A 23,027-nucleotide genomic window follows, 5' to 3' on the forward strand; every position below is an offset into this window, starting at 1 on the left:
TCTGCGGTAAAACGTGGGCGGGATAAGAGAGTCCTCAGCCAATCCTGCCCCTCGTTGCTCTCCGGTCCAGCCTGTTTGATGACGCTTTTTACGTCACTGGCTCCAAAAAATCCAAAACGGCGACCAGGAAGTAGCAAAATCCGGGCTTCATTTTCTCGGCGTTGAAACCAACGGGTGACGTCACGGTTAGTTCACGCCTGCATATAACAGAGCAAAAAACCTAGACAGACACATCCTGTTGGAGAGAAATCCCCCCAAACAAACAAAAGAGAGACCAGTTTTTGTCACTAAATACAGTACTGAAGCAGAAAACATCAAAAAGATAATAAAGAAAAACTGGGCCATAATTCAGAGTGATGCACAACTCAATAACATTTTTCCACAGCCTCCACTTGTCAGTTTCAGAAGATGTCCAACCCTACAAGATGAACTGGTCCACAGTCACCTCAAACCCAACAACCCAACTACATGGCTGGGACATAAACCAGAAGGATCTTTTAAATGTAATAACTGTAACCACTGTGCGAATGTGAAACAGACAAAGATATTTTTGGACTCAACATCACAAAAGGAATACAAAATCAATTACTTTATCAACTGTAAGACCACTTTTGTTCTATACATGCTGGAATGCTCCATTAGCAAAGTTTTTTACATTGGCAGAACAAAAAGACGGCTACAGGACAGACTTGCAGAACACAAATATGCAATACGAACTGGAAACATCAACTACCCCATGGCCAAACATTACCTGGAATTTCATAACAGCAACTCATCTTCATTACAAATTACAGGCATCGACCACATCCCATTGACCATCAGAAGAGGAGACAGACAAAGAAAACTGAACCAAAAGGAGACATTCTGGACTGACAAACTACAAGCCCCCACATTTCCTGGACTAAATGAAGAACAAGATTATACTGTGTTCTTGTAGAGGAAGTTGTTGTCTAAACACTGAGTTAAAGTCTCCTAAGTGTAGGTGGCAGGTTCTAATTGGTTGAGCGTCCCTTTAAAAGGGCCTATTGCAGCCTGACATCTGTTTGCATGACTTCCTGATGAAGGCTTGATGCTGAAAGGCGTAGAAGCTTTGTAGGTCTATGTGACCATGCCGTTTAAATAAAGGCTTTTTAAATCTTAATATTTTTTATAGAGTGCCTTGGAGTCTCCTCTTTTTGTTTTAAGGACTTTTGAATCCCCTTCCAAAGAGCACTTTAAGCTAACTCTGCTGAGTCCAGGTAGCGCTCCTTTTCTTTGTCTTCTTAGTTATATCTTATTTTTAATCTGATAATAAATGTAAAAATAAACAAAAGTGTTGATTTATTTTAAACAATCACAAATTAATATATGATAATATTTAGAATTAGAAGACTAATTTGAAAATGATCATGTAGAAATAAATGTAGGTATATATTTATATATGTATGCATATAAAACATGTATATAAAAATAAACTATGCAGACTTAATTGAAACGCTGCAAAAACAACGAACCAGGGGAAGACTTTGAAGTTATTCCTTTCTTGTTGCATTTACTTATTTTTTTTTATTTCTTTAAATACATTTGGTGTCAGTGTTTATTTTTCTTCTAGTAAATTCATGTAAAAAACAAACAACAAAGACTTCTAATTATTTTTTATTTCCAGACTTATTTTTAGGATTATATTTTAATATCTGTTTCTTTAAAAAAATATGTAAGTGAGTTTAGTTTGAAATTTATACAATAATAATAATAATAATAATAATAACAATAACAATAACAATAATAATAATAATAATAATAATAACTTTACAGTAATATTGAAAATGGAAATTCTAAACTAAAAACTGAAAATAAATTATACCGGCAGCTATAAATGCATGAAAATAAAATGCTGTTTATTAATCAATTATTGGTCGACCCTTTACTATTTTTAATCTATGTTTAACACTTGTTTTAATCAGTAAAAATCGATGTAAAAACGAGTTATTACGGTTTTGTCTGTTTTTTACCACCAGGGGGCGTCCGTGCGTCACATAACGTGCCTACGTCATCAACGTGCGCCGTCAGTCGGTGTTTTGCAGAAGCTGCTCCGGAATGTTTTTTGTTTTCCGGCAGAAACGGAGATAAATGTGAGTTTGTGGAGGATCTGAAACGTCTGTCGGACTTTCTGTGGGTTTTTAACAGTTTGTTTGTTTTAATTTGAAGCCGCTGCCGGAAGGAGAAATCAGCTGTTCGAGCTGAGTTTGTCCACGTGGTAGTTTTTAGATTATTTTATAGTTTTATAGTGGAGAAAAACAGACAGAAAACATGACGGGAGGCAGAAAGAAGAACGGAATCCCGGACCGGTGAGACACAAACCTTCATTTAACATCTGACTTCTGTGTTTATGATCAGAATTATCAGGTTTTATCAGATCATAAGGAAAAATATTAACCAGAAAATTAGAGTAATGAGTTCACAACAGTTTTACTGAACAATTAAATGCCTATAAACGGTTTATTTCACTGTTTTAGGCCGTTTTCTGAACATTAATGACGGTTTTACATGTTTGTATTTCATTTTCAGCTTTATGGAGTTTCTACAAATAGTTAAACAAAGAACTCAATGTAGAAAAATACAGAAATAAATATATAAAAATAAAAAATTAACAAATACATTTAGAAGTAGCTGTGAAATAGACAGAAATTCATCATGTATAAAAATACAGAAATAGGTGAATAAATATGTAATAACTGGAAGGAAAGGACATAAATAATTTATGTGGAAAAACAGAAGTTTATGAGCACGAATATAGAAATACATCCTAGAAATCAACTTTACTTTTAATTCCTGAAATGTTTTTATTGTTTATTCTGCCTCTATGGGTCGTTTTTCATTCTCACTTTTTAGGTTTTCATGAACAGAAAACTTTATTTAATTTTGTAGTAACGACCCCCTGTATGAATATAAAACATAATATAGAAAATTTGTGCCGTCAGAAACGCAGAAAACACAAAGAAATTTCACAATGAGAGCTTCTGGACTGAAACCATGAAATAACAGAACGGTATTAAAGCTCCTTAAATCAATAATCAGTAATAATCGTTTCTCTGCAGGTGGTTGGATTACTCAGCGGTTGGAAAACGACTTCACGGGACTCGATTCATCGCCTTCAAAGTTCCTCTGAAGCAGGTCAGCGGCTCAGCTTCATTTATTATTATTGTTATTAATTAAACTCAGTTTTTCTGGCGTTGATGTTGTTTTTCTGATTTCAGCTCTATTTATTTCATAATTATATTTATTGTTCTAATCATTTAATTTGTGGTTCCAGGCTCTGAACTGTCAGCTCTATTTATTTATTATTATGTTTATTATTAGGGTCCGAGCACCGAGGGTGCGAAGGACAGGCGGTGCCAGGGCACCGACTGTCCAAGGCACCAGCGGTGCCAAGGACCCTATTGAAACCCTAGGGTTTATTATTATTATTATTATTATTATTATTATTTTTTTTTTCTCCCGTAAAGTAAATTGGCTTTTTGGCGGCCTTATCATACTCCAAAACGCGTGAAATTTGGCATGCACATCAGGACTGGCGAAAAATTTGATATTTTATGGGAGTTGCGCATGTGCGTGGCAAAATGGCTCTATAGCGCCACCTGCAAACTTGAAAAAGTAGTCATTAGGCCAACTGCCACAATGTTTCATGTACAGCTACAATATTTGGTGGGCATATGCAGAACATCTGGACACACCAAAAAGTCAATTACAGCCACGCCCTAAACCCAACAGGAAGTCGGCCATCTTCAATTTGCTGTAAATTTTTCAAACTTAATCGCTCCTCGGGAAATGACTTGCCTTTTTGGCGGCCTTATCATGAACCAAAACGCGTGAAATTTGGCGTGCACATCAGGACTGGCGAAAAATTTGATATTTTATGGGAGTTGCGCATATGTGTGGAAAAATGGCTCTATAGCGCCACCTGCAAAATTGAAAAAGTGGTCATTAGGCCAACTTCCACAATGTTTTATTTACAGCTACAATATTTGGTGGGCATATGCACCACATCAGGACACACCAAAAAGTCAATCACAGCCACACCCTAAACCCAACAGGAAGTCGGCCATCTTGAATTTTCTGTACATTTGTCAAAATTTATAGCTCCTAGTGGATAAGTCTGAGAGAACTGAAATTTGGCCAGTACATGCACCAGACCTTTCTGATGAAAAGTTATCAAAAACTCAACCAGAAGCCAAAAGGTGTGGCCATGGCGGAGCCTCAAACAACTGATCCTTCGCCATGAAACAGGAATTGGTGTCTAATTCTTCTCAACATGCTCCAATCTGCCTGAAACTTTACATGTATGATGACAGTCCTGTCCTGATGTCATCCACATAGGGATATTCATTGACAGTCATAGCGCCACCTTGTGGTTTCAGGAAATAGACATCTTTTACACTTTCATGCCCTATTGTTACCCGGTTGATCATATTCACTTCAAATGCAGTGACAACAGCCTAAACACATTGATGATGCATCCCAGTGAAAATGGTGACTTGTCATCAAAGGGCGTGTCTGTGGCGGCCAAACCAATTTCGATGTTTCGCCATGAAAATTTAACGATTCATATCTCAGCTGAACAACATCCTATCTGCCTCAGACTTCACATGCTGGATACCAGGTCCAGTCTGAACACATCCACACTCATAAATTTTGAAAAAGTCATAGCGCCACCTGTTGGTAATAGTAAGTTTAAGGCCTTATATTTTCAGGTACAATGGCCCCAAACTTGGTGATATCATGCTGGAAATTGGTCAGTCGAGTCTTCACCTCTTGACAATCACACACTGTGAAGGGTGTGACATTTCATGCAACGCTGTTGCCGTAGCAACCAAATATCGCCATGAAAAACAAAGCCCTTTCTGACAGGTTAGGAATACTCCAATGCTCACAAAAATTACCACACACATCACCATTGACCCAAGGAACAACACTGTATGCATCTCGGCACTGCACATGCTATAGCGCCCCCTACAGTATTTTTAACAAACAGCCCCCCCAGCACGTTTCACCTACATTCATGAAATTTGGGAGGCTTATAGAGCACATCAGGACGCACAAAAAAGCCTCTTGGAGCCATGTCCTAAACCCAACAGGAAGTCGGCCATCTTGGATTAATTGTGAGATTTTTGATGATTTTTCTCATTTTTGAGAGTTAATACCTCCTAGGGGATAATTCCAGGAGACCTGAAATTTTGTCAGTCCACACAGCAGGACTTGGTTTGGAAAAGTTATCAAAAGTTTAACCAGAAGCCAAATGGCGTGGCCATGGCGACCATTAGAGTTTTGATGCTTCGCCATGAAACAACAACTGCTGTATAACTCTCCTCTGCATGCTCCAATCTGCCTCAAACTTTCCATGTGTGATCACAATCCAATCCTGATCACATCTACAGGCCAACAGACACTCTCAGTTGCAGCGCCACCTGTTGGAGGGACAATAAATGCTGTATAACTGGCCTCTACATGATCAAATCAGCCTGAAACTTTTCATGAGTGATCAGAGTCCAGCCCTCATCACATCCACTGTTTGAAATACACTCTGAGTTACAGCGCCACCTGGTGGTGGATGGGCAGGAAATGCTGTATAACTAGTCTGAACATGCTCCAATCTGGCTGAAATTTTACGTGTGATTAAACTCTGGTCCAGATGTGATTCAGAGGCCAGCACACACTCTCAGTCACAGTGCCACCTGGTGGACGTGCATGGATTCGCCGACCAGCGTGGATGCGAGGACCCGTCCATCGCTGCTTGCAGCTTTAATTATTATTATTTATTTATTATGTTTTTCAGACTCTGAACCAGCAGCTCTATTTATTATTATTATTTATTTTTCTGTTTTCAGGCCTTGAACCGGCAGCTCTATTTATTTATTATTAGTATTTATTTTTCTGTTTTCAGGCCTTGAACCGGCAGCTCTATTTATTTATTATTAGTATTTATTTTTCTGTTTTCAGGCCTTGAACCGGCAGCTCTATTTATTTATTATTAGTATTTATTTTTCTGTTTTCAGGCCTTGAACCGGCAGCTCTATTTATTATTATTATTTATTTTTCTGTTTTCAGGCCTTGAACCGGCAGCTCTATTTATTTATTATTAGTATTTATTTTTCTGTTTTCAGGCCTTGAACCGGCAGCTCTATTTATTATTATTATTTATTTTTCTGTTTTCAGGCCTTGAACCGGCAGCTCTATTTATTTATTATTATTATTTATTTTTCTGTTTTCAGGCCTTGAACCGGCAGCTCTATTTATTATTAGTATTTATTTTTCTGTTTTCAGGCCTTGAACCGGCAGCTCTATTTATTTATTATTAGTATTTATTTTTCTGTTTTCAGGCCTTGAACCGGCAGCTCTATTTATTTATTATTAGTATTTATTTTTCTGTTTTCAGGCCTTGAACCGGCAGCTCTATTTATTTATTATTAGTATTTATTTTTCTGTTTTCAGGCCTTGAACCAGCAGCTCTATTTATTATTATTATTTATTTTTCTGTTTTCAGGCCTTGAACCGGCAGCTCTATTTATTTATTATTAGTATTTATTTTTCTGTTTTCTGTTTTCAGGCCTTGAACCGGCAGCTCTATTTATTTATTATTATTTATTTTTCTGTTTTCAGGCCTTGAACCGGCAGCTCTATTTATTATTATTATTTATTTTTCTGTTTTCAGGCCTTGAACCGGCAGCTCTATTTATTTATTATTATTTATTTTTCTGTTTTCAGGCCTTGAACCGGCAGCTCTATTTATTTATTATTAGTATTTATTTTTCTGTTTTCAGGCCTTGAACCGGCAGCTCTATTTATTTATTATTATTTATTTTTCTGTTTTCAGGCCTTGAACCGGCAGCTCTATTTATTTATTATTAGTATTTATTTTTCTGTTTTCAGGCCTTGAACCGGCAGCTCTATTTATTTATTATTAGTATTTATTTTTCTGTTTTCAGGCCTTGAACCGGCAGCTCTATTTATTATTATTATTTATTTTTCTGTTTTCAGGCCTTGAACCGGCAGCTCTATTTATTTATTATTATTTATTTTTCTGTTTTCAGGCCTTGAACCGGCAGCTCTCCCCCTCAGACGTCTTCGGTCACTGGGATCTTCTGGACGCTTTGCAGAAACAGAACCAGGAACTGGGTTTGATCATCGACCTGACGTTCACCAGCAGATACTACAGACTGACGGTAGGACACAGAGCAGATGGAGCAGATTCAGGAAAAAACAGAAGAAAACCAGATTTTAAATGAGTTAAAAACTAAACTAAGTCCAAAGCCAAGTCTAAAACCAGAGCTGAAGTCTGAAAGTCAGTGATAAACTAATTAAAACCAATTTAAAACCGATTCAAACCAATTACAGCTAATTAAGAAATAATTAAAACCAATTAAAAACAATGAACACCAATTACAACTAATTACAAAACTATTAAAACCCATAAAAACTAATCAAAATCAACAGAAACACAGGATTGCACTGAATCTTGACAGAAGAAGGTTGAGCCAGCTTAGGTAAGCTTGAATTGCTTTATTTTTGTTTTTGTGTTGGGGGTCGTTGAGTGCTTAGCACTGGAGTTTCAGTTTCTCTCTGCAACAACAGGTGAGGGCAGCTGACGCCTCTGTTGATTGCCCAAGTGAAACCAGACAGGGGCGGTTCAGCCGGGCGCATTCCAGTGAAGTTGGAAACAGCTGTGACTCTGTCAGGTACTTAACGGCACAGACTGCGCTTGAGCATCAGCCCACATAGTGCGAAGACCACATAGGGTTAAGACCTGTGAGTCTACCTGCGCGAGTCCACCGAGCAAGGACACCGAACACCGGCCACCGCTAAGGTCTGTCTGTCACAGTCTAACGCACAATGTGTCTCACATGCATCCCAGTCATTGTCGGCAACCGGAAAAGACGCGTAGTCCTTCGCAAACGCAATCCACTCAACCTGTCCGCTCTCTCTGAAAGTGGTCCCAGCCCACACTCGGTTACCTTTGGTCTTTGGAACTGTCAGTCCGCAGGTAATAAGACAGAATTCATCAGTTCACTGATGAAACTCTCAGACATTCAGGTCCTAGCCCTGACTGAGACATGGATCCGCCCAGAAAACTCAGCTACACCAGCTGCACTCTCTGCGTCCGCTACGCTAAGCCACACCCCCCGCTCTACTGGACGAGGAGGCGGTGCTGGCATGCTCATTCCAGACAACTGGTCTTTCTCTGCACTGGGCCCATTGAACAACAACACAACATTTGAATATCATGCTTTGAAGGTCACTACTCCCATCAAAGCATATATTCTGGCTGTGTACCGCCCACCAGGGGGTAATCTGGATGGCTTTGTCTCTGAAATGGACATGTTACTCTCTGACATCCCTGATGATGGCACACCACTGACTGTCATGGCAGACATGAACATTCACATTGACAGACCTCAGGCTCATGACTTTTGGCACTCATCTCCTCTTTTGCTCTTGTACTGGCTCCGTCTCCTCCCACCCACAAAGCTGGTAAAGTCCTTGACTTGGTGCTGACTCGTAACTGCTCCATAGCAGAGGTGACAGTTACTCCCCTACACCTGTCAGACCATTTCTTGGTAAAATTTGCGGCTGCCTTTCCACAATTGCAGACACCAACACAGATGGTCTCCTTCTGCAGAAACCTGAAGTCCCTCACAGCAGCTCAGCTGTCTGAGGAGGTGTGCTCTGTCATGGCTGACCTCTCACACTTCTCCTCCCTTCCTGTTAATGAGGCTACTGAAACACTCTGTTCCTCTCTGGCATCCTCTTTGGACAAACTCTGCCCCCTGGTGTCCAAACCGGCCAAGAAAAAACAACCAAGTCCATGGCTCTCTGAAGTTCTGAGAGAACAAAGAGCTGGACTCAGGGCAGCAGAAAAGAACCCACTGATTTGTCCTCATACAAACAGAAACTTGCTTCCTTTACCTCCTGCTTGCAGTCCGCATAGAAAGCTTTTTATCAGAACAAGATCTGTGCGGCTTCTGATTCCAGAAAACTGTTTATGGCGTTCAACTCCTTGCTTTCTCCTCCAGCTGCTCAACCGTCCACTGAGCTGACTCCAGACATGTTTGCCTCCTTTTTCACTGAAAAGGTGGCTGCAATCAGCAACCAGTTCTCTGAGCCTGACCAGTCCAGTCAGCTCAAACCCACTACTGCTCCTTCACTCTGCTCTTTTGCTCCTCTGAGCGAGGATGAGGTCTCCAGGCTTCTTCTGAGCTCAAAACCTACAACATGTCCTCTCGATCTAATACCCACCAGCATCCTTCAGACCATCTTGCTCACAATCAAACCTGCAGTCACGCACATTGTCAACTCCTCCCTGGAAACTGCCATTTTTCCTGCTACTTTTAAACAAGCCCGTGTCACCCCACTGCTCAAAAAGCCTCATCTCAACCCAGCCCAGGTTGAAAACTACAGACCAGTCTCACTTCTAGCATTCCTGTCAAAAATACTGGAGCGCTCAATATTTAACCAAGTCTCTGAACATCTGCGGAACAACAACCCACTTGACCCTTTTCAGTCAGGCTTCAGGTGCGACCACTCCACTGAGACTGCACTCCTATCAGTCACAGAATCTCTGCGGCTGGTGAGAGCTGCTGGTCAGTCCTCTGTCCTACTGCTGCTGGACTTGTCTGCTAGCTTTGACACTGTGAACCATCAAATCCTCCTCTCCACACTCTCTGAGCTCGGCATCTCAGGTTCTGTCCTGTTGTGGTTCAAGTCCTACCTCACAGGCAGATCCTTCAGAGTGTCATGGCGAGGGGAGGTGTCAAGGTCACATGACCTATCAACAGGCGTCCCTCAGGGGTCAGTGCTTGGTCCCTTACTCTTCTGTCTGTACACCACCTCACTTGGTGCAGTGATCCGCTCCCATGGCTTCTCCTACCACTGTTATGCTGACGACACTCAGCTTTTCCTCTCTTTTCCACCTGACGACACAACAGTTTCAGCTCGGATATCAGCGTGTCTGGCTGATATCTCCACATGGATGAAGGAACGGCACCTTCAGCTGAATCTGTCTAAGACTGAACTCATGGTGTTTCCAGCTTGTCCATCTGTTCAGCCTCAGATCAGTGTCCAACTTCACTCGAGCCTACTTATGCCCACAAACTCAGCCAGAAACCTGGGTGTCATGATTGATGACCAGCTGACCTTTAAAGCTCGTGTCCGGAGTTTGAATCACAGCGTCTCCCAAAACACTGTTGGTCCCTCCCTCTGATTTCACCCCTTTATTTGTGCACACGCGCAGTACATGAGAGAAGTGCCCGGAGTGCTGCAGCATCTCGCCTGTTTTGCTGTTTTCCCCTCTTCTACATTTAGTACATTCAGTAAATAATAAAGGAATTACGTTAGAATTCTGTATTGAGTCTAACTTGTCCTAATACCAAAATAACATGAATCTGCTAGGACGAACGAGTAAAGTTTCAATATGTGATTACACTCATGTATCCCTCTGGATGACGTTGTTTATCAAACTTAGTGCATTTACGCGTGTATATGTGTTACATTGTTTATTTATTTCTATCTAGAGTTCAGAATTGCACGACTCCTCTGACGAAGAGTATGTCCCAGATGCCCCAACATCTTCCTCCAGAGGTCGGGCATCTAAACGAAGCCGTCAGGCGGGCTATGGAGGCCGTGGTCGGGGAGCGACGCGAGCACCCCGAGCCAAAAAACGTCCTGCAGTCTCTTGCCTGACAAGCCGTGGGATTGGTAACTTTTCTGGAAGTTGCTGAGCCCTGATGCTCTCTCCTCCACAAGCAAAACAAATGTGCGCGCGGTTGCGTAGTGCGTAGCTCGCCCACCTCTGCATGGGCTTGCTTGCTGTGCGCGTAACCGTTGATTGACAGCATGACAAAGCTGAAGCTCGAACTTGATTGGTCGGCAGCGACCGGCGCTTTTTGGAATAACATGGGGGTCTATGAGAGGAAGGCGGAGCTCAGGAATAAATTTTCATATCGCGTTATACTAACATTATATTATAGTATCGAACTAGACTAACACATTTAAGCTTTGTTAAAAAATGATACATAAATTGAAAACAAACGGAAACTCCGGACAGCAGCTTTAAGGTTCACGTGGCCTCAGTTTCTCGATCTTGTCGTTATGCCCTCTACAACATCAGGAAGATCAGACCCTTCCTGACCCAACAGGCCACACAACTTCTGGTTCAGGCTCTTGTGATGTCACGCATTGACTACTGCAACTCTTCTGGCAGGTCTCCCTGCATGTACAGTCAAACCTCTACAGATGATCCAGAATGCAGCACGTCGGATCTTCAACCAGCCCAAAAGAGCTCATGTCCCTCCCCTGTTCATCTCCCTTCACTGGCTTCCAGTTGCAGCCAGAATCAAATTCAAAACTCTCCTCCTGGCTTACAAAACATTTAGAAGAACGGCCCCAGCCTACTTGGATTCCCTGATCCAGGTCTACTCCCCTTCACGCCCACTTCGCTCTGCATGTGAGAGACGCCTGGTGCTTCCAGCCCAGCACGGCTCCAAATCTCTAAGCAGACTCTTTTCCTCTGTTGTTCCCAAATGGTGGAACAATCTACCAAACTCTGTGCGTTCTGCTGAGTCCCTTTCTACTTTTAACAGACAATTGAAGACTCAATTGTTCAGAGAACACCTAAGCACTTAATCTGACTCCACCTTAGGGGTAGAATAAGTCAGGTGGTCCAAAACCCAGCATTTATTTAGCGCTGACAAAGTTGAAAAAATAATAAAATAAAAAAAAAGGGGGTGGGGGGGGGGTGGGGGTGGCAATTCCTTCTGCAACTTGATGGCAACACCTTTGACCAATCGCACTTGAAGCACTTTTTGCACTTACTACAGGTTTTTCCTTATGTCTGAATTCTTTCTTGTGTTGTACGTCGCTTTGGACAAAAGCGTCTGCTAAATGAAACTGTAGAATTGTAGAATTGATCCATTTCTTCTTGTCATTTTCTCCTGATGTCTCTCAGAGCTTTTCTCCTTTTATCCAGACTTTGGTTTTTGCTTCATAAACTTTAGTTTCCATGGAAACGGACTGAAGCTCTGGGTGAAGGTTCTTCATTTGGTTGTTCTTCTCCTCAGGACGTTCCTCAGTCTCTGCTCTGTGTGAAGATCTTCACGGCCGGACACGAAGTTCCGAACGATGAAACCATCCTGAGCTTCAAACGAAGCGTCCAGAAGTTCCTCCGAGAAAACCAGGACAACGGTGAGTGAGAAAGCTGACAAAATATTCAGAAAATATTCAACAGAAGGATTAAAATGTGGCACAAATAGCAGAAAATACACTGAAAATATTTTTAACAATTCATAAAATGTCCAAAAAATATTTATCTTTACAAGTATGTTGCTTAAAGTCTGAAAACATTTATAAAATATATCACAAAATATTTAAAAAAGATCAATAAAGTATGCAGAAATATTAAAATAATAATTAAAATATTGCAAAAAAATGTTAGAAAAATACTCACAAAATGTTCCTCAGTCCTGATGATATATATTTTAAAAAATATTATTAAATGTATTTGATTATTTAAATGTCTAAAAAATGTATCTTATAATAAAATTTTGCCAAAATATGAATTTGACTTAAATGTCCAAAACATAAACATGTAATCAGAGATATTAATAAGTTTAAAATGCATGAAAATATAGTATCAAAATGTTTTAAAATGTCCTAAATTATCTACAAAAAAGTTATTATTATTATTTAAAATAAAAAATTTATATAATAAAATTTACTAAGATTAATTGTTGGGGAAATGCAAATTTTTATGCAAAAATTTGAATAAAATGCACAACAACTATTTAAAAATGATTAAAATCCAGAAAAAAATATCGGTATGTTACATTACATAAAATTCTGAAAATGTGCAAAAATATATGGATAAAACATACTCAAATTATTCAAGAAAAATGAAAATTATTGCAAAAAATGCTGTAAAAATATTTATTAAATGTTGACAAAAATGTAAAATTAAATGTTGCAAAAAAAAAAATCTCCTGAAACTATCTAAATATAGTTTATAAAAATGTTCAAAAATGATTAAAATTCTGCAGAAATAAGAGCAAATTAGCCCCAATAATACGATCTAATATTTATGAAATGTTCCAAAATATTTCTTTAAAAATTAGAATGCTATATTTGTGTTGTTACACTTCTGAAAACATGTTTTGTGTGTCTTTTATTAAAATATTATGTATACAAAAATATATGAACAACATGTTACAACTGTTTAGGAAAAGATGCAAATTATTGGAAAAAAAATCGCACAAAATATTAAAAATATGTATATACTAATAAAGTTCAGAACAAATATGTTAAACATTTTTAAATAGAGCAAGAATATTGATAAAATATCCCCAAAATATTGCCAAAGTAATTCTAAAATCAGAAATGTTGTAGGATTATTATATAAATGTTGAAAAATATTCTAACAAAAAAAATGTTGCAAAAATATTCATGAAATCTCCTGAAATTATCTAAATATGAATATATTTTAGAAAAGTAATTGAAACGCAAGTAGCCCCACTAATATAATCAATTATTTATTAAATGTTCTAAAAATGCTTATAATAGTAATGTTCTGATTGTGTGTCTCAGATAAGCTGATTGGAGTTCACTGCACCCACGGCCTGAACAGAACCGGTTACCTGATCTGCAGGTGAGAATCTGAAGCTGCACAGGTGGATGTGGGCGGGGTCTAACAGCTGTGGGCGGGGTCTAACACTTGTGTGGGCGGGGTCTAACGGGTGTGGGCGGGGTCTGACAGCTATGGGCGGGGTCTGACAGCTATGGGCGGAGTCTAACACCTGTGGGCGGGGTCTAACGGGTGTGGGCGGGGTCTAACGGGTGTGGGCGGGGTCTAACGGGTGTGGGCGGGGTCTAACGGGTATGTGTGTTGTGCAGGTACCTGATCGACGTGGACGGGATGGATCCCAGCGAGGCGCTGCAGCGTGAGTCTGACTTCTTATTTCACGTCTGGTTCAGTTTTCAGGAGGAACTTTAAATGTTTTCTGTCCTCAGTGTTCAACTCGTCTCGAGGTCACGACATGGAGAGAGAGAATTACCTGGAAGACCTGCAGCGAGGACCGAGGAGGAGGTAAACATGTTTAAACGCCTCAAAACACTGAAACAGCAGCATCGTAAAGTCATCCAGAATGGGAGCTGATGTCATGATACAAAAAACAAACAAACTTAAATTTGTCCACAATGACTCAAAATTAGCAACCAGTAATCAAATACATGCTAAAAACATCTGGAAACCTGCTCCAGATGATTCAAGAATGACCAAAAATGACTAAATCATGTCATAAATGACTCAGAACTTAAAATGTGTCCAGATTCAGGTAAAAGTGTTCAAACCAACAAAAAGCAAAGTCGCTAATCCAGACGACCTCTAGAGACTTTATGTAAAGCGAATGCTGCAGATCAACTTGAATTTCATCCAGTGTAGTGGATACATCGTCTTACAGATTAAGTCTGTCTCAGTTCTAGGTTCCAAATTAGTTAAAAATATCCTCGGTCAAAAATAAAAGCTGCAGCAGTCTCACCAAGGAAAACAGAAGTCTTGGAGCAATCTTCAGATTCAAAGATAAAGTGTTTATTCCAGCACAGGTCAAAACACTGAGATACCCCGGGGTAAATCTGCCATTTCTACTTTCTGGCTCTGGGGTTAAACGCCCCATGTCCATCCTTTGTTTGTCATAAGTGTCAATGACCTTTACACCATTACATCATTTATTCTCATGTGTCTGCACCCTTGTTTTTCCAAAAACTAATAATAGTTGGTCAGCTGTACCAGGAGGTGACAATCCACTCCTCCTTAGAACCAGTGTTGGGCAAGCTACTTGGAAACTGTAATGAGCTAAGCTAGCAGCTACTCCGTGTTAAATCAAGCTTCACTACACTGAAGCTATGACCCACAGAAATGTAGCAAGCTAAGCTACAGCAATACGGCCAAAGTAGCTTAATACATTCAAGTTACCTTTTTTTCTTACCAAAACATTTCAGGGACTAATGAAGTCAGTCAAACGGAGACAAGAAAATGCTGACTTGTTTATTATTAAACCATCATTTTTGTTCTCAGTGCTCCAAACTTAGTAAATTGATACACTGAGGAATATGTGGAGCTATATTTAAAATGAATCAACCTTTTTACATTAGAAATCATTGTTGTGATTTTCTTTATAGTTTGTATTGCAGACATAATGTATCTGATAATTAAGTTGCAGTAGCTTATATTAACACACCACTTACATTGGAGGGTATAATAGGTTACATTTGATATCATTTCCATATAAAGTAAGCAATATTATAGTAAGACAATTTTATACATAATTTGGGTATTAAATCAAGTTTTATTTCTTAAGTCTAATATCTATGTAAAATCATTCAATGCTTTCCCAAAGTGCTGTATCCACTGCTTCTTAACTCAGTTTTGGTCTTGAGTGTAAGATTAAGATATTTAATCATTTATGCCATCACTTTTGTTTCCCTTTCTGTTATTTTTTTCAGCCATTTGCTCATTAGTGTTAACAGTAATACTGAAGAAGACAGATTTTGGTTTTACTGTTACCTCGTTTTCTCCCATACCTCCCATAATTAAACTGATATGTATCAGTTTAATTATTTAATCCCCCAATTTATACATATTCACACACTGCCACCACAACCTTACGCTTCATTTAATTAATTTACTGCCACGCGAAGTTTAGATGTTGAAAAGTAGCTCGTTTGTGTGTGCATCTTATACTGCGGTTGACATGTGGTGGTTAGCTAACTGCTGCTGGTTGTGCATATTCGGTATCACCTGTATATGGGTTCTCTGATTGGTATTTGACGTCTTTGAAGTTGACAGAAACTTCGCCTTGGGCTGGCACAGTAGGCATCTGAAAACAACTTTTCTCCGTTTTTTTCACAAAAACTGATAACTATTTAGGTAGGGCCACGGTGACTCTGACTCCTTCTCTGCCATCTCTCAGTGAACTGAAGCGAGCGTCTGTGTGTGTGGATCCAGTGAAGTCGCAGGAAGGGATTGTTGAATGACGACATCAACAGTTCCTCCGCTTCCATTGGTCGACACAGACATGTCGGCGTTTGGAGAGGATGTCACTGTCTGATCCTTAAAAGTGTGAGATGAGACTGCAGCAGAGCAGAAAGCTCCGCTTCAAGCAGTTCAACATTCATCATTTTTAATGTAGCTTTTTGCGTTCGCTACCGCGCTACATGACCAAAAGATTAGCTAAGCTGTTGAAACGTTTTTTATTTTATAAATAATGACGCTACCACGTCGTTACAGAAAAATGTAGTTAAACTACTAACGACGTTATTTGTAGTGACGTTACTGCCCAACACTGCTGAGAACCAATCAGAGCCTGTGTTTTACCTCTCAGCAGATACATTTTGTTACATTTCACAGATACTACCAAAGTACCACAGCTTCAGCCCGCCAAACCAGTTTCAGCACTTTCATCAGTAAACACCCGGGGCATTGGCAGACTGCCCTCTGACAGCCGGATAACCAAACTGATCATCCTCATCATGCTACCGTGTCTACGCTGATCCTTTTCTGCTGTGACACACTTTTAATTCTACATCTACTGCTGTGTTGCAGTTTAATTTCAGTTTTAATTTCAACATTTTTCAACACCAGACGGACTTAAAACCATTCAGAATGATTCAGAATGGATCAAATACAATAAAAACTTGTTCGAATTGTCTTTAAAATCGTTCAGAATGGATCAAATACAATAAAAACTTGTTCGAATCGTCTTTAAAATCGTTCAGAATGACTCAGAACCTGCTCAGAGTGACTCAGAAATGGTCAGGTGACAGAAAACTTCTTATTCAAAGTTTGTCTAATACTTAAAAAAACAAAAACAGTAACAGTAAAGGTGGGTTTGTTTTACGGACCCTTACAGGCGTGTTATTAAACAGGAAGAAGGAACTACAGCTGATCCATTTCTCTTCTTCTGCTTTTTAAAATCCTTTAAAAATCAGTTTAATTCTTCACAACAGGAACCAAAAACTCATGAATTATTGGCTAAAACGTCACATTAATGTCAGTAAATTAATGACTTCCTGAACATTTAGCGGTCTGTTGGATTATTCTGTGTTTGTGTTGTGTTATTTATGTATTTAATAAACGCTGTGACCGTTCTGTGGCAGTAATGATGGGATGGAGGAACTGGACCAGGAGCCTCAGAGAGGACAGGCTCTTCATCCTCCATGTCTGACGTCATCTGACGGCCGAGACGAGAGAAGAACTCATTCTAACGACGACTGGAGCCAACGGTGGGAACCAGCCATCTGCTCCAAGACATTAAATGAAGAAGAAAAAATATTTATGAAAATATTAACGTGTTGGAGAAATATATTTTATATTAATAAAGTAGTCAAAATATTTTTAAGATTATAAGACTAAAAATTAGTATTATTTTTGAAAATAAAATATTCTAAAAATGTTTTAGCATTAATACAAGCTCAAAATATTCCACCAAATATAAAAAAAAAACGATTAAAATGTTGTAGAAATATGTTATCATAATAGAGTAATCAAAAATATTTTTAAAAATTAAAAGACTAAAAAGTTGTTTTTTAAATATACTAAAATATTTCAACATATTAAAACATGCTCAGAAATATTCCACAAAGTATTTAGAAAACACCTTGAAATATTTTAAACCTGATTAAAACTGTTTAAATGTCCCAAGAAAAGTAATGAAGTGTCCAAAAACATTCTAAAAAATAATGGTAATGATGATGATTACAAAATATACTATTCTTATTATAATATTAATTAAATGTTTTAAAAATGTATTCAAATTCAAATGTACAATATTGGAAAATAATTGATACCATATATATATATATATATATATATATATATATATATATATATATATATATATATATATATATATATATATATATATATATATGAAGAGTTTATTTGCAAAAACATAACTCCGTTTTATAAATTTTCAGAAAACTTTTTTATTGTCTACTTGAGATAATATCAAACTGAAGTTGAGTGGATTTGACTCAGTAGAAAAATACATGACAAAATAGAGAAAATAAATTATTGGTGTTATTATTATTATTATTATCTCAAGTTTACAATAAAAAAAGTTTTCTGAAAATTTATAAACCGGAGTTACCTGTTTTTGCAAATGAACTCTTCATATATTTGTGTGTGTGTGTGTATATATATATATATATATATATATATATACATATATATGTTAGTTATTTTCAAGTTTATTTGTAAAAGGACAGCGTGCAGTTACATTAAAAAGATGGTTGCACCAGATTTAGCTTCAAGCTAATTTCCATCTGTAGTCCTTGGTCAATCGTGTGTGTGTGTATATATATACACACGTGGACAAAATTGTTGGTACCCCTCAGTTAAAGAAGGAAAAACCCACAATTCTCACTGAAATCACTTGAAACTCACAAAAGTAACAATAAATAAAAATTTATTGAAAATTAAATAATCAAAAACAGCCATCACTTTTGAATTGTTGATTAACATAATTATTAAAAAAACAAACTAATGAAACAGGCCTGGACAAAAATGATGGTACCTCTATAAAAGATTGAAAACTATTTGACCAGAGTGACATGATTAACTCAGGTGTGTCATTTAATTGACATCACAGGTGTTTCCAAACTCATAATCAGTCAGTCTGCCTATTTAAAGGGAGACAAGTAGTCACCCTGCTGTTTGGTGAAAAGGTGTGTACCACACTGAACATGGACAACAGAAAGCGAAGGAGAGAATTGTCCCAGGACATCCGAAAAAAAATGATAGACAAACATCTTAAAGGTAAAGGCTATAAGACCATCTCTAAACAGCTTGAAGTTCCTGTGACAACAGTGGCTCATATTATTCAGAAGTTCAAGACCCACGGGACAGTAGCCAACCTCCCTGGACGTGGCCGCAAGAGGAAAATTGATGACAAATTGAAGAGACGGATCGTTGGAATTGTATCCAAAGAGCCCAGAGCAACCTCCAAAGAAATTAAAGGTGAACTCCAAGGCCAAGGTACATCAGTGTCAGATCGCACCATTCATCATTGTTTGAGCCAAAGTGGACTTCATGGGAGACGACCAAGGAGGACACCACTGCTGAAAAAAACTCATAAAAAAGCCAGACTGGAATTTGCAAAAATGCATGTTGACAAGCCACAAAGCTTCTGGGAGAATGTCCTTTGGACAGATGAGACCAAACTGGAGCTTTTTGGTAAGGCACATCAACTCTATGTTCATAGACTCAAAAACCAAGCATACGAAGAAAAGAACACTGTCCCTACGGTGAAACATGGAGGAGGCTCAGTAATGTTTTGGGGCTGCTTTGCTGCATCTGGCACAGGGTGTCTTGAAAGTGTGCAAGGTACGATGAAATCTGAAGACTATCAAGGCATTCTGGAGAGAAATGTGCTGCCTAGTGTCAGAAAGCTTGGTCTCAGTCGCAGGTCATGGGTCTTCCAACAGGACAACGATCCAAAACACACAGCCAAAAACACCCAAGAATGGCTGAGAGAAAAGCGTTGGACTATTCTAAAGTGGCCTTCTATGAGCCCAGATCTGAATCCCATTGAACATATGTGGAAGGAGCTGAAACATGCCATTTGGAGAAGACACCCATCAAACCTGAGACAACTGGAGCTGTTTGCTCATGAGGAGTGGGCCAAAATACCTGTTGACAGCTGCAGAACGCTCATTGACAAATACAGAAATCGTTTAATTGCAGTGATTGCCTCAAAAGGTTGTGCAACAAAATATTAAGTTATGGGTACCATCATTTTTGTCCAGCCCTGTTTCATTAGTTTGTTTTTTAAAATAATTATGTTAATCAACAATTCAAAAGTGATGGCTGATTTTGATTATTTAATTTTCAATAAATTTTTATTTATTGTTACTTTTGTGAGTTTCAAGTGATTTCAGTGAGAATTGTGGGTTTTTCCTTCTTTAACTGAGGGGTACCAACAATTTTGTCCACGTGTGTATATATATATATATATATATATATATGTATATATACACACACACTCAATATATACTCATGTCACCATTTCTCTCAAATATTGTTCACAAATGTGTCTAAATCTGTGATAGTGAGCACTTCTCCAGCATACTCATTGGACATGTCACCCACTGAGCATGTCTGGGATGCTCTGGATCGGCGTATACGACAGCGTGGACCAGTTCACCCAATATCCAGCAACTTCACACAGACATTGAAGAGGAGTGGACCCCCCCCAATGAAACAAAACTGCACCTTTCAGAGTGTCCTTTTATTGTGGGCAGTCCAAGGCACACCTGTGCACTAATCATGGTGTCTAATCAGCATCTTGATATGGAACACCTGTGAGGTGGGATGGATTGTCTCAGCAAAGGAGAAGTGCTCACTATCACACATTTAGACAGATTTGTGAACAATATTTGAGAGAAATGGTGATATTGTGTATGTGGAAAAAGTTTTAGATCTTTGAGTTCATCTCATCAAAAATGGGAGCAAAAACAAAAGTGCTGCGTTTATATTTTTGTTTAGTGTACACACACATGCGTATATATACATATATATGTGTGCACACACATTTTTTATGTTAAAAAATGGAACATTGTACAAAAAGTTGTTTTCATACAGGTACACTCTTTTCTTGAGAACAACGGCAGTTTTTAAAGATTTAAATGTGGGTTCAGGTCTGGTCTCAGTACTGAGTCTGCTCTGTTGAAGGTCCTCCGTGAAATTACATCGTCTGTTGATGCTAAGCGTCTGATGGTTCTGGTGCTGCTGGACCTCACAGCGGCCTTTGACACGGTGGACATTCGGTCCTCCTGTCTCGTCTGAACCAGTTTGTTGACATCAGTGGCTCTGCTCTTAGGTGGTTCACTCCTTATCTTACTGATCTGAGTTTTTCCAGTAATGATTGGTGACCTGTCCTCCTCCAGTGGAGTTCCACAAGGTCCACTTCTTGGTCCTACTCTGTTCTCCCTTCAAATGCTGCCACTTTCTGTCAGTTATAGTAAAACATGATACAGCATTCACATTTATCTACCAGAACAACCAACAGGAAGTGAGGCACTAAGTAGTGTAACTAGCTGGATCAGTGACGTAAAGGAGTGGCTGTCATCCGACTTTTTACTCCTAAATGAGGACAGAACTGAATGCATGGTGTTTGGGGGTACTGATACTGATCTTTTGGTTCAGTGACTTTGAGACTGACGGTCAAAAATCTTGGGGTGAAATTTGACAGAGACTTAAATTAACAAACAAATTGACCGAGTAGTCAGAGCAAGTTTCTTTCGGTTACGTCTTTTATCCAAAGTCAAGCCTTTCTTAAACCTTGAAAAATCCATTCATGCTTTGATCAGCTCCAGACTGGACTACTGCAGTGCTCTTTACATCAGCATCTCTAGTCATCTATCCACCACCTGTAACTCGTACAAAATGCTGCGGCGTCTTTACCAAACACCCCCAGATGTGAGCACATCCTTTACTCTCCACTGGCTTCCAGTCCAGAACTCTTTTTAAACCTTTATTCTTTGTTTTTAAAGCTCTAAATGGTCTCGCTCCACTTTATTTATCGGAGCTTTTAACTTTACGGGACCAATCAGAGCTCTCAGGTCTTCCAATCAGCGGCTGCTTGAAGTACTGAAGTCTGAATAAACCCTGAGGTGAGCAGATGTTCTCAGTAGAACCCAGGATCTGGACCTGGCTCCATCACTGACCCGGGTCTGTTAAATCTGAAGCTTCCTGTTTAAAATGGCTTTAACACCCAGCAGCATGTGGACATGTTCCTACTTTATTTCTTTAGATGTTTAGATGTCACTGTGCTGTTTTTAAGTTCTTTGGTGTTTCCACTGTGAAGCTCACGATAGAGATGAACTTTGATTTGATTTCTGTGCTTCTTCCAGATCTTTTCCTCCCAGAGGTCCGGTCCATCGTCCTCATCACCGCCTCCCCTCTCCTTACTCCCCGTCCCGGTACCGCTGGACCCGACCGGACATCCTCAGGTCCAGATACGAGCCTCCAGAGAACCCCAGGTCCAGATACGAGCCTCCAGAGAACCCCAGGTCCAGATATGATCCTCCAGAGAACCTCAGGTCCAGATACGATCCTCCAGAGAACCTCAGACCCAGATACGATCCTCCAGAGAACCTCAGGTCCAGATACGATCCTTCAGAGAACCTCAGGTCCAGATACGAGCCTCCAGAGAACCCCAGGTCCAGATATGATCCTCCAGAGAACCTCAGGTCCAGATACGATCCTTCAGAGAACCTCAGGTCCAGATACGAGCCTCCAGAGAACCCCAGGTCCAGATATGATCCTCCAGAGAACCTCAGGTCCAGATACGATCCTTCAGAGAACCTCAGGTCCAGATACGAGCCTCCAGAGAACCCCAGGTCCAGATATGATCCTCCAGAGAACCTCAGGTCCAGATACGATCCTTCAGAGAACCTCAGGTCCAGATACAATCCTCCACCTCCTCCTCCCCTCCCCCAGTACTTCCCCCGGTGGGACCACGGAGAACCTGAAGAGTTCTGGGAGCCCAAACTGAGCCCTAGAACTCAGAACGGACATAGAACCATCGGATACGACCACTGAGGTTCTGGAAAGTCTCACAGAACTAACAGAACTTTTAATATTATCGTTTAAAATAAAAGAGAACTTTGTTAGAACTCTGATTCTTGTTCAATAAATAAAAGAGTAAAACCCGTTTATCCGGAGTTCCTCTGAAGTTCTGTGTTCGTCCCAGAAACAAACATGAAGCTAACAGGACCAGGACCTGGACCTGGACCTGGACCTGGACCAGAACCAGGACCAGGACCAGGACCAGGAGAAGACGTGGAACCACTGGAGGTGAATTCATCAGAAATCTGATTGAATCATTTTTATTCTCAGATGGTTGAAAAAACATCAAATAAAAGAGGATCTGCATCTTTGTGAATTATTATTAAAATGTATTACTGAGTATTGATCAGATTTGACAAACTAATAATCAATAAAACAA

At 39.3% G+C, this 23,027-nt stretch overlaps 2 protein-coding genes across 52 annotated transcripts in view; one reads left to right on the plus strand and one right to left on the minus strand.

Annotated features, from left to right (window-relative positions):
* The window catches only part of LOC110970292 (caspase-3-like), a 30,140-nt gene that overhangs the window by 6,124 nt on the left and 989 nt on the right, over window positions 1–23,027 (minus strand). The window contains exon 1 of one of the 2 annotated variants that reach the window (XM_051938572.1): window positions 11,845–12,095. The exons of the other annotated variant lie outside the window; for it this stretch is intronic. The gene's annotated coding sequence lies outside the window, so the exon portion shown is untranslated. Of the gene's footprint in view, window positions 1–11,844; window positions 12,096–23,027 lie in introns of those variants that run through there. 2 annotated transcript variants of the gene reach the window in all.
* dusp11 (dual specificity phosphatase 11 (RNA/RNP complex 1-interacting)) lies at window positions 1,885–22,737 on the plus strand. 50 transcript variants are annotated; one of them, XM_051938538.1, is made up of 12 exons: window positions 1,886–2,327; window positions 3,078–3,153; window positions 7,068–7,199; window positions 12,090–12,213; window positions 13,609–13,669; window positions 13,915–13,961; window positions 14,032–14,107; window positions 17,176–17,301; window positions 21,931–22,239; window positions 22,270–22,329; window positions 22,360–22,419; window positions 22,450–22,737. In XM_051938538.1, exons 1-12 carry the CDS (start codon window positions 2,290–2,292, stop codon window positions 22,619–22,621), a joined length of 1,281 nt encoding a protein of 426 aa, XP_051794498.1. In that variant the 5' UTR covers window positions 1,886–2,289; the 3' UTR covers window positions 22,622–22,737. The 50 variants fall into 50 exon arrangements, with proteins under 50 accessions (XP_051794527.1, XP_051794498.1, XP_051794526.1 ...); XM_051938566.1 differs by having other exon boundaries at window positions 21,931–22,089; window positions 22,300–22,329; XM_051938543.1 differs by having other exon boundaries at window positions 1,887–2,327; window positions 22,300–22,329.

This window comes from Acanthochromis polyacanthus, chromosome 18 (genome assembly GCF_021347895.1).
Source record: "Acanthochromis polyacanthus isolate Apoly-LR-REF ecotype Palm Island chromosome 18, KAUST_Apoly_ChrSc, whole genome shotgun sequence".
Taxonomy (NCBI): domain Eukaryota; kingdom Metazoa; phylum Chordata; class Actinopteri; family Pomacentridae; genus Acanthochromis; species Acanthochromis polyacanthus.